The sequence below is a fragment of the Ursus maritimus genome, unplaced genomic scaffold (genome assembly GCF_017311325.1).
Source record: "Ursus maritimus isolate PB19 unplaced genomic scaffold, ASM1731132v1 scaffold_16, whole genome shotgun sequence".
In the NCBI taxonomy this organism is placed as follows: domain Eukaryota; kingdom Metazoa; phylum Chordata; class Mammalia; order Carnivora; family Ursidae; genus Ursus; species Ursus maritimus.
In genome coordinates, this window is record NW_024424008.1 from 34,907,224 (window position 1) to 34,924,617 (window position 17,394).

The window sequence follows — 17,394 nt, forward strand, 5'->3', positions numbered from 1 at the left end:
CAGACATTCGGAGACCTTCCTTCTAGAATGACCAACTCACCATTCCCATCTTGCAGTCTGCAGAGCGCTATTAGTGTCCTGAGTGAGTGCTCAGCAGAAGTGGAGACCAGAGATCCGTCTGCCACAGATCCTCCAACCCTCTGAGCCCCAGAGCTTTGGGCCCAATGCCATGCACATGGGAGAAGCTCAGACATCAGGGAAAGGCCACTTGCGGCCCACGCCATTTGGGGAAGCATGCAGAGTGAGGCCAGGGTGCTGTCTCCCACCCTACCCCCGCACGGCTTCCAGGCAGGCACCTCCATCCATGACTCCCTTTTGCAGGCCGTCCTTGTTGTCTGAAGTCAAGAGCAATTCCACGATACCTCGGTCCTCCAAGGCCTGTGGAGGAAAAGGAAACAGGTCAGTCTGTCGTTTCTCAGAGCTGGGAAGGTGGCAGCAGAAAAGAAAGTGGGAAAGATTCAAAATAGAGCATTTACTTCTCTGCAGAAGGTGGACAGAAACCTATCCTGTCTGTGCCTAACATGTTCAACAAAGCTCCTATCGCTGAAGTCCAGCTGAAGCAGGGGCAGGGCTGTCAGACTCTGGCGGACCCTTAGCTGCCTCAGATCTGGTGAGGTGCCAGATCTGGCTAGTGCGCTGTTCCCAGATGGGCCTACTCAGAGGCCGGCTTGCTAGGGGCTCCACGAGCGGGTCAGGCCCTCCCAACCCTCCAGCTCCCCCCACACCAGAAGCAAGCAACCCATCCCTTCCCCCCACTGGGCCAGGGTGGGCTCTGTTCGACACAGTCACATGCCCATGACACGCTGCGTGTGCCCAGTAGAACAGGAAGAGCTCCTCGAAAGTCGTCAATCAGATGAAGAAGTGGAAGGAGCACACACTGTGCTGAGAGGCAATGACTATCTTACTACTCAGAATAACTGCTACCACTTATGAGCCACTTACAGTCATGCCAGGCCTCCTGCTAAATACTTTACATAGACTGTCCTGTTCACTCTTCACAATGAATAACTGTACAGAGGAAGAGTCTCAGAGAGGTTGGATAAAGTGTTAAGAGATACAGAGCAAATTAGATGGTATGGCACTGAATCCAGAGTCTGTCCAGCTTGGAAGGCTCTGCTCTGGGGCTGTGGGCTCTTTTGGATGAGAAACCCCAGCCAGGGGGACTTTCCTCTAATTTTCCCTGCAGGTATTTTGACAAGACTGCTTATTTCAACCAAATCCTTTGGGAAATAGGTTAGACAGAGAGATAATCAAGTGGATACACAATGTTCATGTCTAAAGCCCGATGCCAGTAAGGAAACAGCAAAGGGGGCCCTAATTCTTAGAGACAACAGAAGCTGCAGAAGTTCAATCCATTAAGCAAGGTGAGATGTCACGTTAAAAGGACCCAGCACCTCGCAACTGTCCAGCCAGTCATTCGCCGGTATGTAACAGGCTTTGCCTCAGTTCTTACCTTATGCATACAGTATCGTGGGGGTTGGGAGGCTGTAACCTTCTTTTACAGCTGTACTAGTTACTTGACCTTTCACAGGCATTAATTTATTGACCGCACACTGTAAGGGGTAATTACTATTTCCTAAGCACCAGCAATCTGCCAAGCAGAGTGAGGGGTCTTGTTTCTGTAATCTCACTTCATTCCCAGAGCAGCCTTAGAGAAAGGCATTCTTGTCTCCATGGAGCACATGATGAAGATAAGGCTCAAAAAGGTGAGGTGATTTACCCAAGGTCATCCTATGCTGATGGTGCCCGTATGTCCGCAACACCCAGGAGAAGCTGCATGGCAGCTCAGGAGGGGATCCTTCCAAGAGCTCAGGATGACAGTGGGTGGGTGCTGCAGCTTCTCTTTGTTCATCTGTCTCACATATGGATACCTTCCCCAGACACCAAGGAAGTGCTGACTGAGCTGGAGAAGCCCCTGAAGGGGCTGCATTCTCCTCTCCACCCATCAGCAGAGCTCTCCTTCTCTACAGCTCAGGACTCAGTAAACACCTGCTGGAGAAGCCCCAGCATTCAAGAGACAGTCTAAGGGAAGGAGTTATAGTGGGAGAAGTTCTCCTACCCTGGGCCCTGGCTGGGATTTTTCTAGCTCATTCAAAGGCTAAGAGGGAGCTCAAGGTATGGTCTAAACAGGCTGCAGATGGGCTTGACTATCAGGACGCAACTTTCCCCTTCCCAGCTTTGGGAATGCCTCTTCCTAGAGATAGGCTTGCTCCCTACACGGGGCTTTCTGCAGATGATAAGAAGGGGGAAGACTAGATGAGAACCTATAAGCTGGAGTGCTTGAGCTTGGTCCACCTGTGTGCAAGGACTGAGGTAATTTCCGGATGGAAAATGAATCTGCCTATGACAGCAGAAGAGATGCTGACATCAAGGGTTAAAGCTAAAGCAGCTTTAATTAGGTGGATTCCCTGAGCCCACTTAACATTTCCTCAACCCACACCATGGCCCGTCCTGCTAAGTACTCTAAAACCACTGCCAATAATCTATCAAAGTCTTATTTATTGACTACTTACTATATGCCTAGAACAGTCCTGAGCCAAGTGATCTCACACATACGCACAATTCAGAGAGGCAAATTCTCTCATTAGTCCCACTCCAAAGAAGAGAAAATGGAGGTTTAGAAAAATGCATAGAAACCAGATCTGAGTATAGCCCCGTTCTTTTAAGTGTCATCTAGGCCTGCCCTGCCCTGATCTGCCTGCCATACATTAGATCAGTGGTTCTCAAATTAACCCACACATTGGAATCAGATGTCTGAGGACTGCCCCAGAGATTCTTTTTTGATTAGTATGGTATGTGGCCTGGGCATAGGGATTTTTAAAGTGAATGTTCAGATGAAGCTGGGAACCCCTGTTTCAGATGCTAGAATAATAGCAGCCTCTATAGAGAGACTTCACTAATCATTACATTCAATGAAGCCCATCCCTTTATTCTCAGCCACTGCAGTATCATGTGTGTACTGCAACCCCCAATTAGACTCTATCGATAAAGGGTAAATAAGTGATGACCCCACTGAAATAAAAGTATGGTGAAAGGATTCACTAATTAATAAATGGTGCTAGGAAATGTGGTATTAATATGAGAAAAGAATTAGACCAACATGTCACATCATAGCCCATACTACATTTCAGAGGAAAGAATGTAAAGAAATAAACCAAGCTGACTCTTACTTTCTTGATATAAGGCATATAGGCGGGGTCTCTGTTATAGGAACCATATTCATTCTCCACCTGCACAGCAATGATGGGGCCTCCATGTTTGTACTGGGGAAAGAAAGAAATAATCAAAAGCTGAGTTTGTAGTGGAAACTGTACTAATTTCCCCACACTTATCACCAATTAGCAAAATATTCCATTTGAAAGCAAAAGTCTCAAAAGATTTGATTATATAATTGAGAACAATGTCAGTAAGACACAGAGTAGGTAGGGAGCTCCAGGTCCTTGTTCCCTTACAGAAACATCAAATAAACAATTACAAACTGACTAAAATAACTTTATAAGAGCTCTGGAAACCAGTTAAATGTTTAAGCAAATCAAGAAAAACTCATGTATAAAATGATAAGAAATCTCATGGTGTTTTTGCTCACCCTTGCCGCTCCCCCTCCTTGGCATAGCATGGCATAGTCAGAAAAAAGCAACCCAACTCCCAGTTCCCTCCCTCAAGACAGAAGGAGCAAAATGGAACTTGTTTGCAATATTCTGGACTGTCTGTAGGCTGCCCAGTAGACTAGTTTCTGTCTCATCTGACTTGGAGCTCAGACAGGAAATGGCATAGCTTGGATCTCAGGTTGTAAGCTACATAAGGCAATGAAGACCACAGCATGTGAAAATTTCAGGGGGTCTACAGACCCATGTATGCCAGGGTGCAAAGTGTTATAGGCAGAGGAATATGATAGAACATCTAAGGCCACAAAAAGAAGCTGGGGTGAGACTCTTAGAAATTAAGACTTGTAAAAGCAGCAATGGAAAGTTGGGAGGAAAAAAAGGGTGGCACACACTCAGGCCAGACTAGATGCATGCCTAAAAAACATCTAAGAAGATCTAAAGCCATCTCCCCATGCTGATCTTAATGCCTAGGAGCCCACCAAATAAGGAAGGTGTTCCCCACCAGTCTGCAAAAACTGAGAGAGGTGACTGTTGTTTCAAATGCCCAGTTTTCAACAACAAACACAAGGCAAAGTAAGAGGGTAACACAGCTCATTCAAAAGGACAAATTAAATCTCTAGAAACAGCTCTAAAGAACACACACTGGACTTACTACACAAAAAATTTTTAACAACTGCCATACACACACACACACACACACACACACACACACACACACTCAAAGAGCTAAAGAAAACATGGACAAAGAAATCAGGAAGAGGCCATATCAGCAAAGTGAAAATATCAATAAAGAGATAGAAAGTATAAAAAAACTAAACAGGATTTCTGTAGCTGAAAAATACAATATCCGAATAGAAAAATTCACCATATAAATTCAACAGCAAATTCCAACAGGAAGAAGAAAGAATGGGATAACTTGAAGACAAGTCATTTTAAATTATTCGGTCTGTAGAGCAGAAAGAGACAGAGAATGGGGAAAAGCGAATAGAACCTGAGGGACATACACATCAGTAAGCAGACAAATATAGTCATTGCAGAAATCCCAAAAAGAAGAAAGAAAAGGGGCGGAGAGATTATTTGAAAAATTAATGGCTGGAAACCTCTCAAATTTGAGGAGACATGGATATACAAATCCAAGAATCTTCAGTGAAGTCCAAGTAGCATTAACCAAGAGACCAAACCAAGACACATTACAACCAAACTGTCAGAGCCAAAGACAAAAAGAGATTCTTGACAGGAGCAAGAGAAAAGTAACTTGACATGTATAAATGATCCCCAATAAGACTGTCAGTGGATATCTCACCAGAAATCTTGCAGGGCAGTGACAGAAGGATGATACATTCAAAGTGCTGAAGGAAGAAAAAAAACAAAACTATCAACCAAGAATTCTACATCCAGCATAACTGTCCTTCAAAAAATGAGGGAGAATTAAGACATTCTCAGACAAATAAAAGTTGAGGGAGTTTGATACCACTAGACTTGACTTATGAGAAATGCTACATAGAGTCCCTCAAGTTGAAATGAAAAGATGCTAGACAGTGACTTGAAGCCATAGGAAAATACAAAGTTCTCCACTAAAGGTAAATGTCCAAAAGAATGAAATCTTGCCATTTGCAACAATGTGGATATAACTAGAGGGTATTATGCTGAGCAAAATAAGTCAGAGAAAGACAAATACCATATGATTCACTGATATGTGGAATTTAAGAAACAAAACAAATGAACATAGGGAAAGGGAAGGAAAAATAAAATAAGATGAAAATTGAGAGGGAAACAAACCATAAGAGATGCTGTACTCTAGGAAACAAACTGAGGGTTGCTGGAAGGGAGGTGGGTGGGGGAAAGGGGTAATTGGGTGATGGGCATTAAGGAGGGCACTTGATGTAATGAGCACTGGGTGTTATATGCAAGTGATGAATCACTAAATTCTACCTCTTGAAACTAATTAAAAAAAAAAAGAAAAATGTAAAAACCAGTATTGTTCTAATTTTAGTTTATAAATCTACTTCTTTTTTACAGGATTCAAAAGACAAATGCATAAAAATAATTACTAATCTATATTAGTGAGTACACAACATATAAAGATTTGACTTGTGACATCAGTAACATACAGGGAGGTAGAGCGGTAAAGGAGTAGTTTTTGTGTGTGACTGAAGTTTAGTTGGCACCAATATAAAATAGAATGTCATAACTTTAGGACAGTACTTGTAATCTCCATGGTAACCACAATGAAAATAGCTACAGAATATACACTAAAAGAAATTAAAAGGGAATTAAAACTTGTCACTATAAAAAAAATCAACTAAATATAAAGGAAAGTAGTAATGGAGGAAATAAGGGAGGAAAAAGCTACAAAACATAGAGAAAACAAATAACAAAATGACCAAAGTAAATACCTCCCTATCAGTAATTCCTTTAAATGTAAATGGATTAAATTCCCCAATGAAAAGACCTAGATTTGGACTTGTACAACACTACAGATCAACCTAACCTAACAAGTGAACCTATATATAGAACAGTCCATCCACTAACACAATACACATTTTTCTCAAATGTGTACACATGGAACAATCTCCAGGATAGATCATATGTTAGGCCACAATGCAAGTTTTAATAATTTTAAAAGACCGAAATCATACAATGTATCTTTTCCAGTCACAATAGAATGAAACTAGAAACCAAAAGAAGGAACACTGAAAAATTCACATTTCAAATTCCAGAAATATGTGGAAATTAAACAACACACTCTTAAAAACGACTAATGATTCAAACAAGAAATAACAGGGAAATCAGGAAATACCTTGAGACAATGAAAATAAAAATTCAACATAAATTTATGGGATGCAGCAAAAGCAGTGTTAAGAGGGAAATTTATAGCTGTAAACATATTAAAAAGGAAGAAAGGTCTTAAATCAACACCTAACTTTTCACCTTAGGGAACTAGAGAAAAGAAACAAACTAAACTCAAAGGTAGCAGAAGGAAGGAAATAATAAAGATTAGAACAGAGATAAAAATAGATAATAAAAAAACAGAGAAAAATCAACAAAACCGAGAGTTAGTTCTTTGGAAAGATGAACAAAATTGACAAACCTGTACTAAGATTACCTAGCATAGCAGCATTATTCACAATAGGCAGAAGCAACCTAGGTGTCCATTGATGAATGAATTGATGAACAAGATGCAATACAGACATACAAAGGATTATTATTCAGTCTTTAAAAGGAAGGAAATCCTGACACCTGCTACACGTGCTACAACACGAATGAACCTTGAAGACATGCTAAATGAAAGAAGCCAGTCATAACAGGACAAATATTGTAAGATTCTACTTATATGAAGTATCTAGAATGGTCAATATCATAGGAACAGAAAGTAAAATGGTGGTTGCCAGAGGTTATGGAGAGGGGAGATAGGAAGTTAATGTTTAATGGATACAGAGTTTCAGTTTGGGAAGATGAAGAAGTTCAGGAAATGGATGGTGGTAATGTTTGCACAACCATGTGAATATATGTAATGCCAGTGAACTCTACACTTAAAAATGGGAAGAGTAGTAAATTTTATGTTATGTATATTTTGCCACAATAAAAAACAAAATAATTATGTTATACCCAGAATTTTTTTTTTAATTTCTGGTACACTATTTCCATACTTGAGAGTGGTTCTGAGGCATATTCCTGGTACGACCTTCCCTACAACCCCCACCTCTACCTACAGCACCCAATCTACTACAACCTGCTGAATCATCTCAGTAATCCCACCTTCCTTGCAAAAGTCTAGGCTAATAATTTCCTGGCCTCTTACTTCTTTCATGATTAGGGCTTCTAGGTTTAAGAAATAAAAATACAAGAAAGCCGGTTAAACTTGAATTTACAATGAATTAATTTTTATATAATTATTATTATATATATTATATATATATTATATAATTTTTATATAAATTATGAACATTTTTAATGTAGGTATGTCCTGTGCAATATTTAGGACATATTTATACTAAAAAACATATTCCTTGTTTATCTGAAATTCAGATTTAACTGAGTGTTTTATTTGTCTACCCTACAAATGGTCAAGTAATTCCTTTGATCTATGTGTGCTGTGAACATTCCAAACCATTGACTCAAGAGCAATTTTTATAGATGTACTAACTTTTTATAAATGTACTAATTTCTCAGCATGACTCTTCTAATTTTTATATAAGCTATTGGATTAATTATTCCCATTCCTGCCTTTTTATTGCTTCCAAGTATTACATACAATAAGATAATTTCTCCCCAAAATTGATTTTGATCAGCTATATTTTGAATAAAATGTGTACTATACAGCACCTTTTTGGTAGGTAGCAAAAAGATGTACCTTCAAAAGTCATCAATTTTATAACTACAAAAAGTCCTGCTGTCTTACAGGTAAGGGCCCATCCATTTATGTTCCTCTCCATGTAGGATGAGCCAGTAAGTACGCTATTGGGACACCAGTCGGTGGGTTTTTCAGTTACCAAGACATCACATGTGGCAGCTCTGACACTGTGTGGATGAATGTAGGTCCTTATGCCTGGACCACCTAAGCCAACACTGAAATACATCTTTTAAAAGACAACTATTACAAACCCCTCCAATTCTAGATCTCAGGCAGTGGGGAAGACTGCATTCCTGTCTGTGTTGAAAGGAACTGTGAGCCCCTGGTCTGAGAGCTCACCTAGGACTATTTACTCGCAGTAGGAAGATAGCTGAAGATCAAAGAGGCGGTTCCTTGCTTTTACCTGGAGTGGCACCACCCTGGACATCAGGTGATCAAAATAAAGGTCCACTGCTTCGGTGAAGCCCTTGTAAGTTGTTCTCAGCCTCATGCCAGAGTCTTGGAGTAACCAGCTTGAATAAAAGGGGGGGTGGGAATTAGTTGCACTGTTTGTGGGTTTGCTCTGGGCAGGATGATGGTGGGGAGAAAAGAAGCAGCTTCAGAGTCCTGGGAAGAGTGAGACCATTCCCACCCCACTACCTCCACTCAGCCAGGAAGGCAAGAGATTGTGCAAACAGATCCAGGGACAAACACTGCCACAGCTCCAGCCCTGCACGCTGCACTGCTTCCCTATGAAAAGACAAGCAGCACTGCAACAGATTTTATTTCCAGCTTTGTGGCTCTAGGTCAGAGTGAGAAAATCTTTTCACTGAACTCAAGGCCCAGTGTTGAAGCATTTACTCTAAAATCTCCTTACAAAGGGGGAAGCCAAAGGGGTTAAGGAATCACTGGGGCCAGATGCAAGCTTCCAGTGTCACCCAGAAAACCAGGCCCGACACAGAGGCCATGAGAGGCTAATCCCACTTCTCCGCACTGCTCTCTGGCTGACCTGGGAGCTCATTAGCATCAGCCTCCCCAGCTCTTCAGAGCTCAGCTAAGGGGAGTTGCTGGTGAGCAAGAATGTGAATGTTTCCCACAACCTGTCCACTGTGATCACATTCCCCAGGCGTACACAGATCATTCCTTCCAGAGCTGGAGTCAGGAACTTTCCCTTCTCCCTTGAAATTCTGAGAAAACACTTATACTTTCTTACAAAGGCTCTGATGCTTCTTGTCCTAATTTGGAAGTCCTGAACAGGGTCAGAAAATTATCAATTTCTGTTAGGTAGAAATGTATGAGGAGAGAGCAGCTTCCTCTCGACTGATACTTCCACCTCCATCTCGCCTAGAAGGGTCTAGCTTCTCATTCACACTGGGTCTCTGCTGGTTTGGGCCTCTCTGGGGTGTGCCCACGTGCCAGGACCTGAATGGACAGTGCTGCCCAGGAGGAGGGCTGAGTGCTGGAGGTCCCGCTGCTTCTGAGCTGACACTTAAATCCCGTCCTCCTCCTGGCAGCACCAGCTGAGCCTGAGGACATCGCTGACATGCAGATTTCTAATCCCTAGGTGCAGGGGGAGGGCACTCTGGCTGTGTGCACAGCCTTGTCAAGGGCACAGAGACAGAGAAGTGATCCTAGGGAGCAAGGAGATGGAGACAGAGCCTGCTTGGGGTCCCTAGGGAAGGGCTGGGTCGTGCTGGAGACAAAAGAGAAAACAAGGCCTGGGCTGGTGGCTGTGCTGTGGGGAGAGGCCATTCCCGAAGGAGACCACAAGGCAAACAGGACCAGCCTTCTTCCCTCTTGGGGCGGCATGGGGTAGGGAGAAAGTGAATTTAACCATCTGGAACACCCTGAGGATGGGAAAGATTATGCCTATTAACAAGAAAGTCTTTTTGTTGAAAATTAATGGAAGTAATGATGAGGACAAGGAATGAATGTGGTACCAGGTGATTACCGTCCAGATTTCTACTCCAACCCCAGAAAACACTACTGACTTTAGTGGAGACTACACACCCTAACATAATTCATTAAAGCCTGAGATTTGAAGATAACACATAAAACAAAACAATTATTTGTTACTCTTATACTTTATCAAAATAAAATGACATCGTTTAAAATGGCCTCCATTGGGTACCACTTATTCTGAAAAGGAATTTCAGTACAGAATGAAAAATATACTTTAGTAGCAAAATTAAACCTACATTTGTGATTACCATTTTGCACAAGCACAGAGGACAGCTCAAGTCACAGCTGGAGCCCCTCACAGCCCCACTCACCTGGGCAGGCCCCCGAGGTCAATCTCACTGCAGATATAGGGGCCTGGACGCAGAATCACCCACAACCCGATCTCCGCAGCCATCAGCACAAAGGCCCTAGGGAGGTCAGTGTCAACAGCTCTCAAGACACAGAAGGGAGGATGGAGACAAGCCCAGCATCACAAGGTGGTGACGCTGCCCAGCTCCTCTCCTCCCTGCCTTCAAAGGCCCTGGGAGCTGGGTTCTCACCTGCTTCCAGCTCAGGACCTTCTGCACAGCCCCACTGGGGGCATAAGGATGAAGGGCATTAGACAGGGTACAGGGGGTCCTAACAGTGAACCTACCCCAACGGCCTTGCTACCATAGAAAGGCAACCCCTGTCCCAGCCCAGATGACTGGACCACACTGCAAAGCCGGGCAGATACTGGGGATTAGGTACTTCTGGCTGTAGAGAAGAGGTCTGGGCTCAGAAGAGGTTGACCCAGACCCCCAGAAGTAATAGGTTCATGGCTGGACAGTATGTGGATCCTGAGAACAAGGCTCCTGAACCTCTGGAGCAGGTTATCAAAGCAGAACCGAGATGGTCCCATTGTTCCTGATCAACCCCAAGGGGCCACCTCTCTGCCTCCCCACCTTGGGCCAGACCACAGTAGCAGGAACAGCACTTACTCCAGGTCCAGGTTCCCAGAGAAGTCAAATTTGCCTCTTTCTGGTTCATGGAGGTTCCAAGGAACATAGCTGTAATAGAAGATAATTACAGGAATGAGCTTTTCATTTATTCCACTTTGTCTTCTAGATTACCTTCTTTATCCCTAAACCCCACTATGATGGTTGAAGATGTACTTCTTAGGTACACTGTCTTAATGGTGTCAGGACTGGAACCAGGAACTAAGGAAAGAGATCTGGGCACCTTAGAGAACCCAGGGCCAGTCCCTGGGGGGCTAATACCTCATCTCAGGAGAAGGGAGAGAAGGCCAGTAAGATGCGGGTGAAGCATGAGATGTGACCGCAGGTCAGCTTGAGCATGCCCTCCCCCCACCTCCTCCCTCCCTCCCCATTTCTCCCACTTCTTCTTCATCAGAGAAAAGAAGAAGTACCTTCCTCAGGGAAAAAGTTAAAAGTAAGATAAGAGGAAACCTCAGTAGTGAGTCCTATTTTTACTGAAGTAACCAAAATTCCAAAGAATTCTTTCCTTATCTTTTCAGTTCTTTAAGGGGCCCAACTCAAGAGGCAGAGGTATGGGGTGATGTATGGTAGTAACACAGCTGCTCCCCTCCTGGACTCCCGCCCACCCCCGGCTTCCAGCGGAGCCCTCTCCAACTGCAAAGAATGTGCACAGGTAAAGGGAGAGGCTGTTTGCTTGCTTCCAGTTCAGACTCAGAAGTTCCGTGTTTAAGAAAATACAGATTACTTAGCTTTTATAAGGTAAAATGCTTAGCCTGCAAGATTCCCATGAACTTCAGGAGTCCTGTGATGTGTGAATGTACCCCCTGGACCAGAATTTACATATGCTAATATATGGATCCTTTGAAGTAATCCTTCTGGAAAATTATATACATTTGTTTCAGCTATGCTATGATGGCCCGGAACATTCCTGTATTTCTTTTTAGAAATTGTCTTCAAAGCTACCTCATGAACCACTCAAGAAAATCCACATCCTTGATCTGTAATCACATATTTTTATCTGAAAATAGCTTTCCCAAGGAAACTATTTTGAAAGAGATCACACTCATTTGTGAATAAATTGGGGGGTGGAGTACTTGTTTAAAAAAAATCAATAATTTAATCACGTCCTACACCTATACTCACCTCCTTCACTGTATTCCTTTGTATGCCATTGCTTTCTATTCCTCTAAAGCTTATACACCCATCCCATCTTCTCATCTGCACTAATGGGGAGTGCTGTGCAGGTGAGGGAAGGAGGTCATACATGGCGGTCATACATGGCAGTCCTTTGCACAGGGGTGGGCTCCTCCTATATTTTTCCTCCAAAGGTCAGCCTGAAGATTCTCTTCAGGGAGAGCTCACATTCAGGATCTGGCAGGGTTCCGCCATCCTGACACAATGGAGACCTACAGACTGGGCTGCCTTGAAGAAGCCCAGGACAGAGATGCCGCAGATGCCAATGTTTAGTGGTGGGGTGGGCCAGCACTCACGTGGTGAGGGTATTCAAGCCACAGGCTTTCATCTTCAGCAAGCGGTCCCTCCAGTATTCCTTGGGCACCCGGAAATAGTGCATGGAGCCCCCGAAGATCCAGAAAGTGGAGTCCTCCAGCATGAAATATTGGCCATTGGCCTGTAGCCCTGACTGCCGGTGTCTTAGCCATGCAGGGATCAGACTATACCAATCCAACCTGCAAAGAGAAAAGGCAGCCGAGAAGCTTGGCTCATCCTCAGCAGTGAGCAAGGGTACAGAGTCTTAGGAGAGAGGCTTTTTCTCCTCCTCCACAGGCCCTCTGCATTTCTAAGAGGTCCTGCTTCCGAGGTCTTCAGAAAAGGCTCCCCACCCTCCGATTTAGCCAAACCTTAGGAGGAGTCTTTCTTCAGTACACTCATCTGTATCCCACTACAGGGGAAGAGCAAGCTGAGGCCATAGTCAGGAACAAGATAAACACAAAGGTCAATATGGAAACTGTGTGCTAATAGGACAGAGGATGAGGTGGGGGCAAACAGCATGGAAAGGGTATTCTCAGAGGGGTGCGGGGTGCCCAGGGCAGGTGTGGCACGCAGTTTCCTACAATGGCCAGCTCTTCCAGGCCATTTGACTAAACATCAAAGAAGCAGCTACTTCAAATAGTACCTCTGAGCCAACTCATGGTCACAGCTGCCCGGCTTGAGGTGCAAATACCTAGAAGGAGGTATCTGGGTTAGAATCAGCATCTGTTCACTGACCAGCTTTCGAAGTCTTAACTATCCTCTAAAGATCAAGTTCAAGAGATAATCCAGCACAACAGAGAGCCCCACCTGGGAGGGCTGTTGGAAAGTGTTAGTCCCTAAAAAGCAGGTCTTGACCGAGGGGAGATCCCTCAAACTGATCCCATGACTAGAATTCCCTCCCTCTCTTTTCTCCCCAATCTCCGAAGGCCGTGAGAGAAACCCAGCAAGAGATGCTGGGGGAGCCAAGAAATTTAGGAGTTTGGAGACAGAAAACAACAGCGTGAGTGAGTCTGAGGGGAAAGCAAATTTCAGTTGGTGCCTTTTCGGCACCCACTTTTCATTACGGTTCCTGACACTAGAGGGCATACCGCCCCTCAGGGCTCTTCTGCATTTGAAAGCTCCCTAAACCACTGCCCGTGGTCTTTCCATTCATTTCGTAACACCGGCTAAAACTGTGCCACTGAGCGACATGCTCTGGTTAAGGCCCAAATTGCTCCAGTCAATCAGTATTGATACACACGGACTGGGGACTGTCGTCTCTTAGAAGAAACAGAGATGCATGAACCAAAATTAGGCTGAGAGCTTCAATCTTGATTCTGGACTCGACAATTCTCTGTGTCCTTCAAAGGGGCAGCTCCTTCACAGAGCTTTGGTCGCCATGGGGACCAGTAGTGGAGGTCACCGGGGCAGAGGGCACATGCACGTCACACATCCCACTGCTGACTCTCCCACTCTGCTCATGGGATAAGCCATGCCTTCCACTCTCTCTCCATCTCTGCCACAGCCCTGTCCTCCAGCTGCATCCCTTCCTACATGCCAGCCAGCTTCTCCTCCACCTACAATGCCAAGTGCTTCAGCTTTGAACATAAACTTCCATACCCGACACTGTAAAGCAGCCAGAGCCCTGCTAATGATGGGAATACTTTTTTTTTTTTAAAGATTTTATTTCTTCATTTGACAGAGAGAGACAGCCAGCGAGAGAGGGATCACAAGCAGGAGGAGTGGGAGAGGAAGAAGCAGGCTCCCAGCGGAGGAGCCTGATGTGGGGCTCGATCCCAGAACACCGGGATCATGCCCTGAGCCGAAGGCAGCCGCTTAACGACTGAGCCACCCAGGCGTCCCTGGGAATACTTTTCATGGCATTTAGTGACAATCCACAGCGGGTGTGCATGCCCCTCAGAAAGCTGGCTCCCATCCTACCAAAGTTCCTCCAAACCACAGACTTCACGGTCCCTATAAGGCATTCTGACACATACAGTCTTCTCCACCTCAGTGCACACTCAGATAATTACAAGTCAGTGTCATGAGTGCTGCTGTAAGGCAAACACAAAGATAAGGCCAGGGCTGGCCTCTGGGCCATGGGACCCATGCAGTCCACCAGGGCCCCAAGCTCAGAAGGCTCCCTTGCAACAAGTAGTCCAATAAGCCATAGAGATCCAATCCACTGTAAAATGAATATAGACCATATTGTATTATAATTATGTCATGTGATAAATATTGCTACGATGGCAATCACATTACAATATATAAATGTATCAGAGCACACACTGTACACATGGTTTCAGACACACTATCTCCATCCTGAAATTCTCAATGCATTTTAGACAAAGGCCCCACATTTTCATTATGCGCTGGGCTCCACAGATTAGGTAGTCTGGCCTAGCAATGGCAGAGGACAGTAGCTGAAATAAATAAATATAAATATGAATATAAATATAAATACACACATGTAATTGTCAAATGAAGAAATTATCTCAATCATCCAGATGGAGTCAGAAAGCTTCATCCAGAAGATGACATTTTCACAGGTTTGAAGGCAGAGAATATAAGAGAGGAGAGGGCAGTTGGGGCAAAGGCACTGAAAACTGAAAGCATATGTACTCAGGACCAGCAAGCAGACGGGTGAGGAGGCCCTGTGAGCACACATCCCAGCCTGGGGCCCCTCCGGGGCGTGGGCCTGACACTGGCACGCACCACCCCTAACCGCCTGCTACTAGTCTGTCACTGGTATGGAAACTGAGATACTTTTAGAGCAATGAGGGTCATTTTATGTCCGTTGAAGCTCATCATAAAAGACTGGGGCATGTACTTTGTGAATCTTACCTCTTCATTTCCTTTTTCTATTAATGTGTTTTCGATGTATTTGATAAAGTCACACTGGGGGGAAAAACTCTTAAAGAAGAAAAGGAAAATGATTCTTCAGCACAGAGAGATTGAGAAGTTTTGCTCGAGACCAGAAACGACCGTCTGGCCTTGGGCAGTTGTGATCAGAGCTGGCAGGACAAACATATTGACCAGTTCTGTTTAACAGGCTTATTAACCAAATGGATGCAGGACGCGGGAGACCAAAATGGTGTGACATCGCTTCCTCAGCAGCCTTCCTAGCACTTGGCTGAAGTTGGCCACATGACAAGAAGAGCAGTTTGGGTTTAGCCACAGTGGTTTTCAAAGATGGCCCCGTATCTGAAGCACCCAGGAAGCTTAAAACAACGGAATGCGCAGGCCCCACCCCTGACCAGTTAGTGACGGTGGAGCTGGAGCACTGGGATCGGCAGTTTTTACAAGCTCCCCCACAGATCGGGTGAGGCTGAGCCCCTGGAGGGTTTTACAGGAGGGCATAGGACAAATCAGGGACCCTGATGGCCAGAGATGGGACAGCAGGAGGCCAAGAAGACAGAAGTGCCACAGACATCACTGACCACTTGGGAATTCTGTCAACGGCCACTCATGGGGAAAGAAAATTAATTTGACCCCCTCCCTCCTACTTCTCACAGCCCCCGAGACCCAGAACTCCTGTTGCTCTGCAGGACTACAGTTGTGTTATATTACAGTTAAAACAGTCATTTGTGGATAACCTGGGGACCTAACTACTGCTTTCTTTCTCTAAAGAGAAAAGTTCCATGTTCCAAGTGACTTATTCTGTATTTCAGAATACAGTTCTAGGGGCACCTGAGTGGCTCAGTCGGTTAGGCCCTGAGATCAAGATCTCTGGGTCATGAGTTCAAGCCCCATGTTGGGCTCCACACTGGGCATGGCACCTACTTAAAAAAATAATAATAATACAGTTCTTCCAAAGGACCACCAATATGGGGAAGCGAAAACAAGAACAGTGTCTGTAAGAGGAGGATCTGGACATGAATCTTGGCCTTACACTTGTAGCATGGCCACCTTGGGTCAGTGACACTAGCTCTGTGGGCGTGAGTTTCTTCCTCTGTAAAATGGGGTGAATGCCTGTCCTAACTGCTGTGAGGGTCAGATATAAGTGGAATATTCTGTAATGTGCTATAAAAGTTTTGTCACTATTTGAAATGTTTATTTTTGCATGCTTTGCATATTAGAGAGAACAGCCTCAGTGGGTTTTTTTTTATGTCCTTAATATGGAATAATCCCAATCTCTCCACTTTAAACCATTTAATTTACTGTCTAATCACATTTTATATGCAAGATTTTGTGCCATCTTATTACAATTTCTAAAATTTTACAGTGAAATGTCTATCCGCCGGGATCCGGCCAAACCAACCCAGCGCCCTGACCAGCGGTCAGCAAACCCCCGGTGTGGGCCAAAGCCACCCCACGTCCTGTCTTTGTGCAGCGAGCTACAAATGTCTTTCACATTTTTAAGTGGTTGGAAAGAAACCAAAAAAAAAACAAGATTTTGGGACACAAGAAAGTATATCAACTTCATATTCCAATGTCCATAAATAGTTTTACTGACACCCCACCATGCCCACTCACTTCAGTCCTGTCTGTGGCTACTTTGGGGCACAGTGACGTTGCTATGATAGACACTGTGTAGTCTGCAAAGCTGAACACATTTACTATGTGTCCCTTTTTTTTTTTAAAGATTTTATTTATTTATTTGACAGAGAGATAGAGACAGCCAGTGAGAGAGGGAACACAAGCAGGGGGAGTGGGAGAGGAAGAAGCAGGCTCCCAGCGGAGGAACCTGATGCGGGGCTTGATCCCAGGACTCCGGGATCATGCCCTGAGCCGAAGGCAGACACTTAACGACTGAGCCACCCAGGCGCCCCTTCTATGTGTCTCTTTACAGGAAACTGCCAACTCTGCCCTAAAGGATGAGGCCTTGGATACTCAAAAGAGGCTTCAGGCCCCCATGACCACTGTCTGGGCCTCCTAGCCACCTCCTTGCTCTGGCTCTTCCCACCCCCACTCTCTCCTTTGGCCACAAGCTCCTGGTATTCTGGCTGTGTCTGAAGTTTCTCATACACACAGTGGAGTTTGGTCTCCTTTAGTTTTCACCGTATCCGCTCCAAAGAACACACACTGCCTTCCTGCCTCATGTACTCACTAGGCTTTATTTACTCTC

At 44.6% G+C, this 17,394-nt stretch overlaps 1 protein-coding gene across 1 annotated transcript in view; it reads right to left on the minus strand.

Annotated features, from left to right (window-relative positions):
* Positions 1–17,394, minus strand: part of GLB1L2 (galactosidase beta 1 like 2) — a 47,455-nt gene that overhangs the window by 21,129 nt on the left and 8,932 nt on the right. The window contains exons 2-7 of the mRNA XM_008688341.2: positions 12,347–12,544; positions 10,860–10,928; positions 10,212–10,307; positions 8,363–8,471; positions 3,171–3,263; positions 297–378 (exon numbers count right to left, since the gene is read on the minus strand). Of these exons, the coding sequence (XP_008686563.1) occupies positions 297–378; positions 3,171–3,263; positions 8,363–8,471; positions 10,212–10,307; positions 10,860–10,928; positions 12,347–12,544 (647 nt within the window). The remainder of the gene's footprint in view (positions 1–296; positions 379–3,170; positions 3,264–8,362; positions 8,472–10,211; positions 10,308–10,859; positions 10,929–12,346; positions 12,545–17,394) is intronic.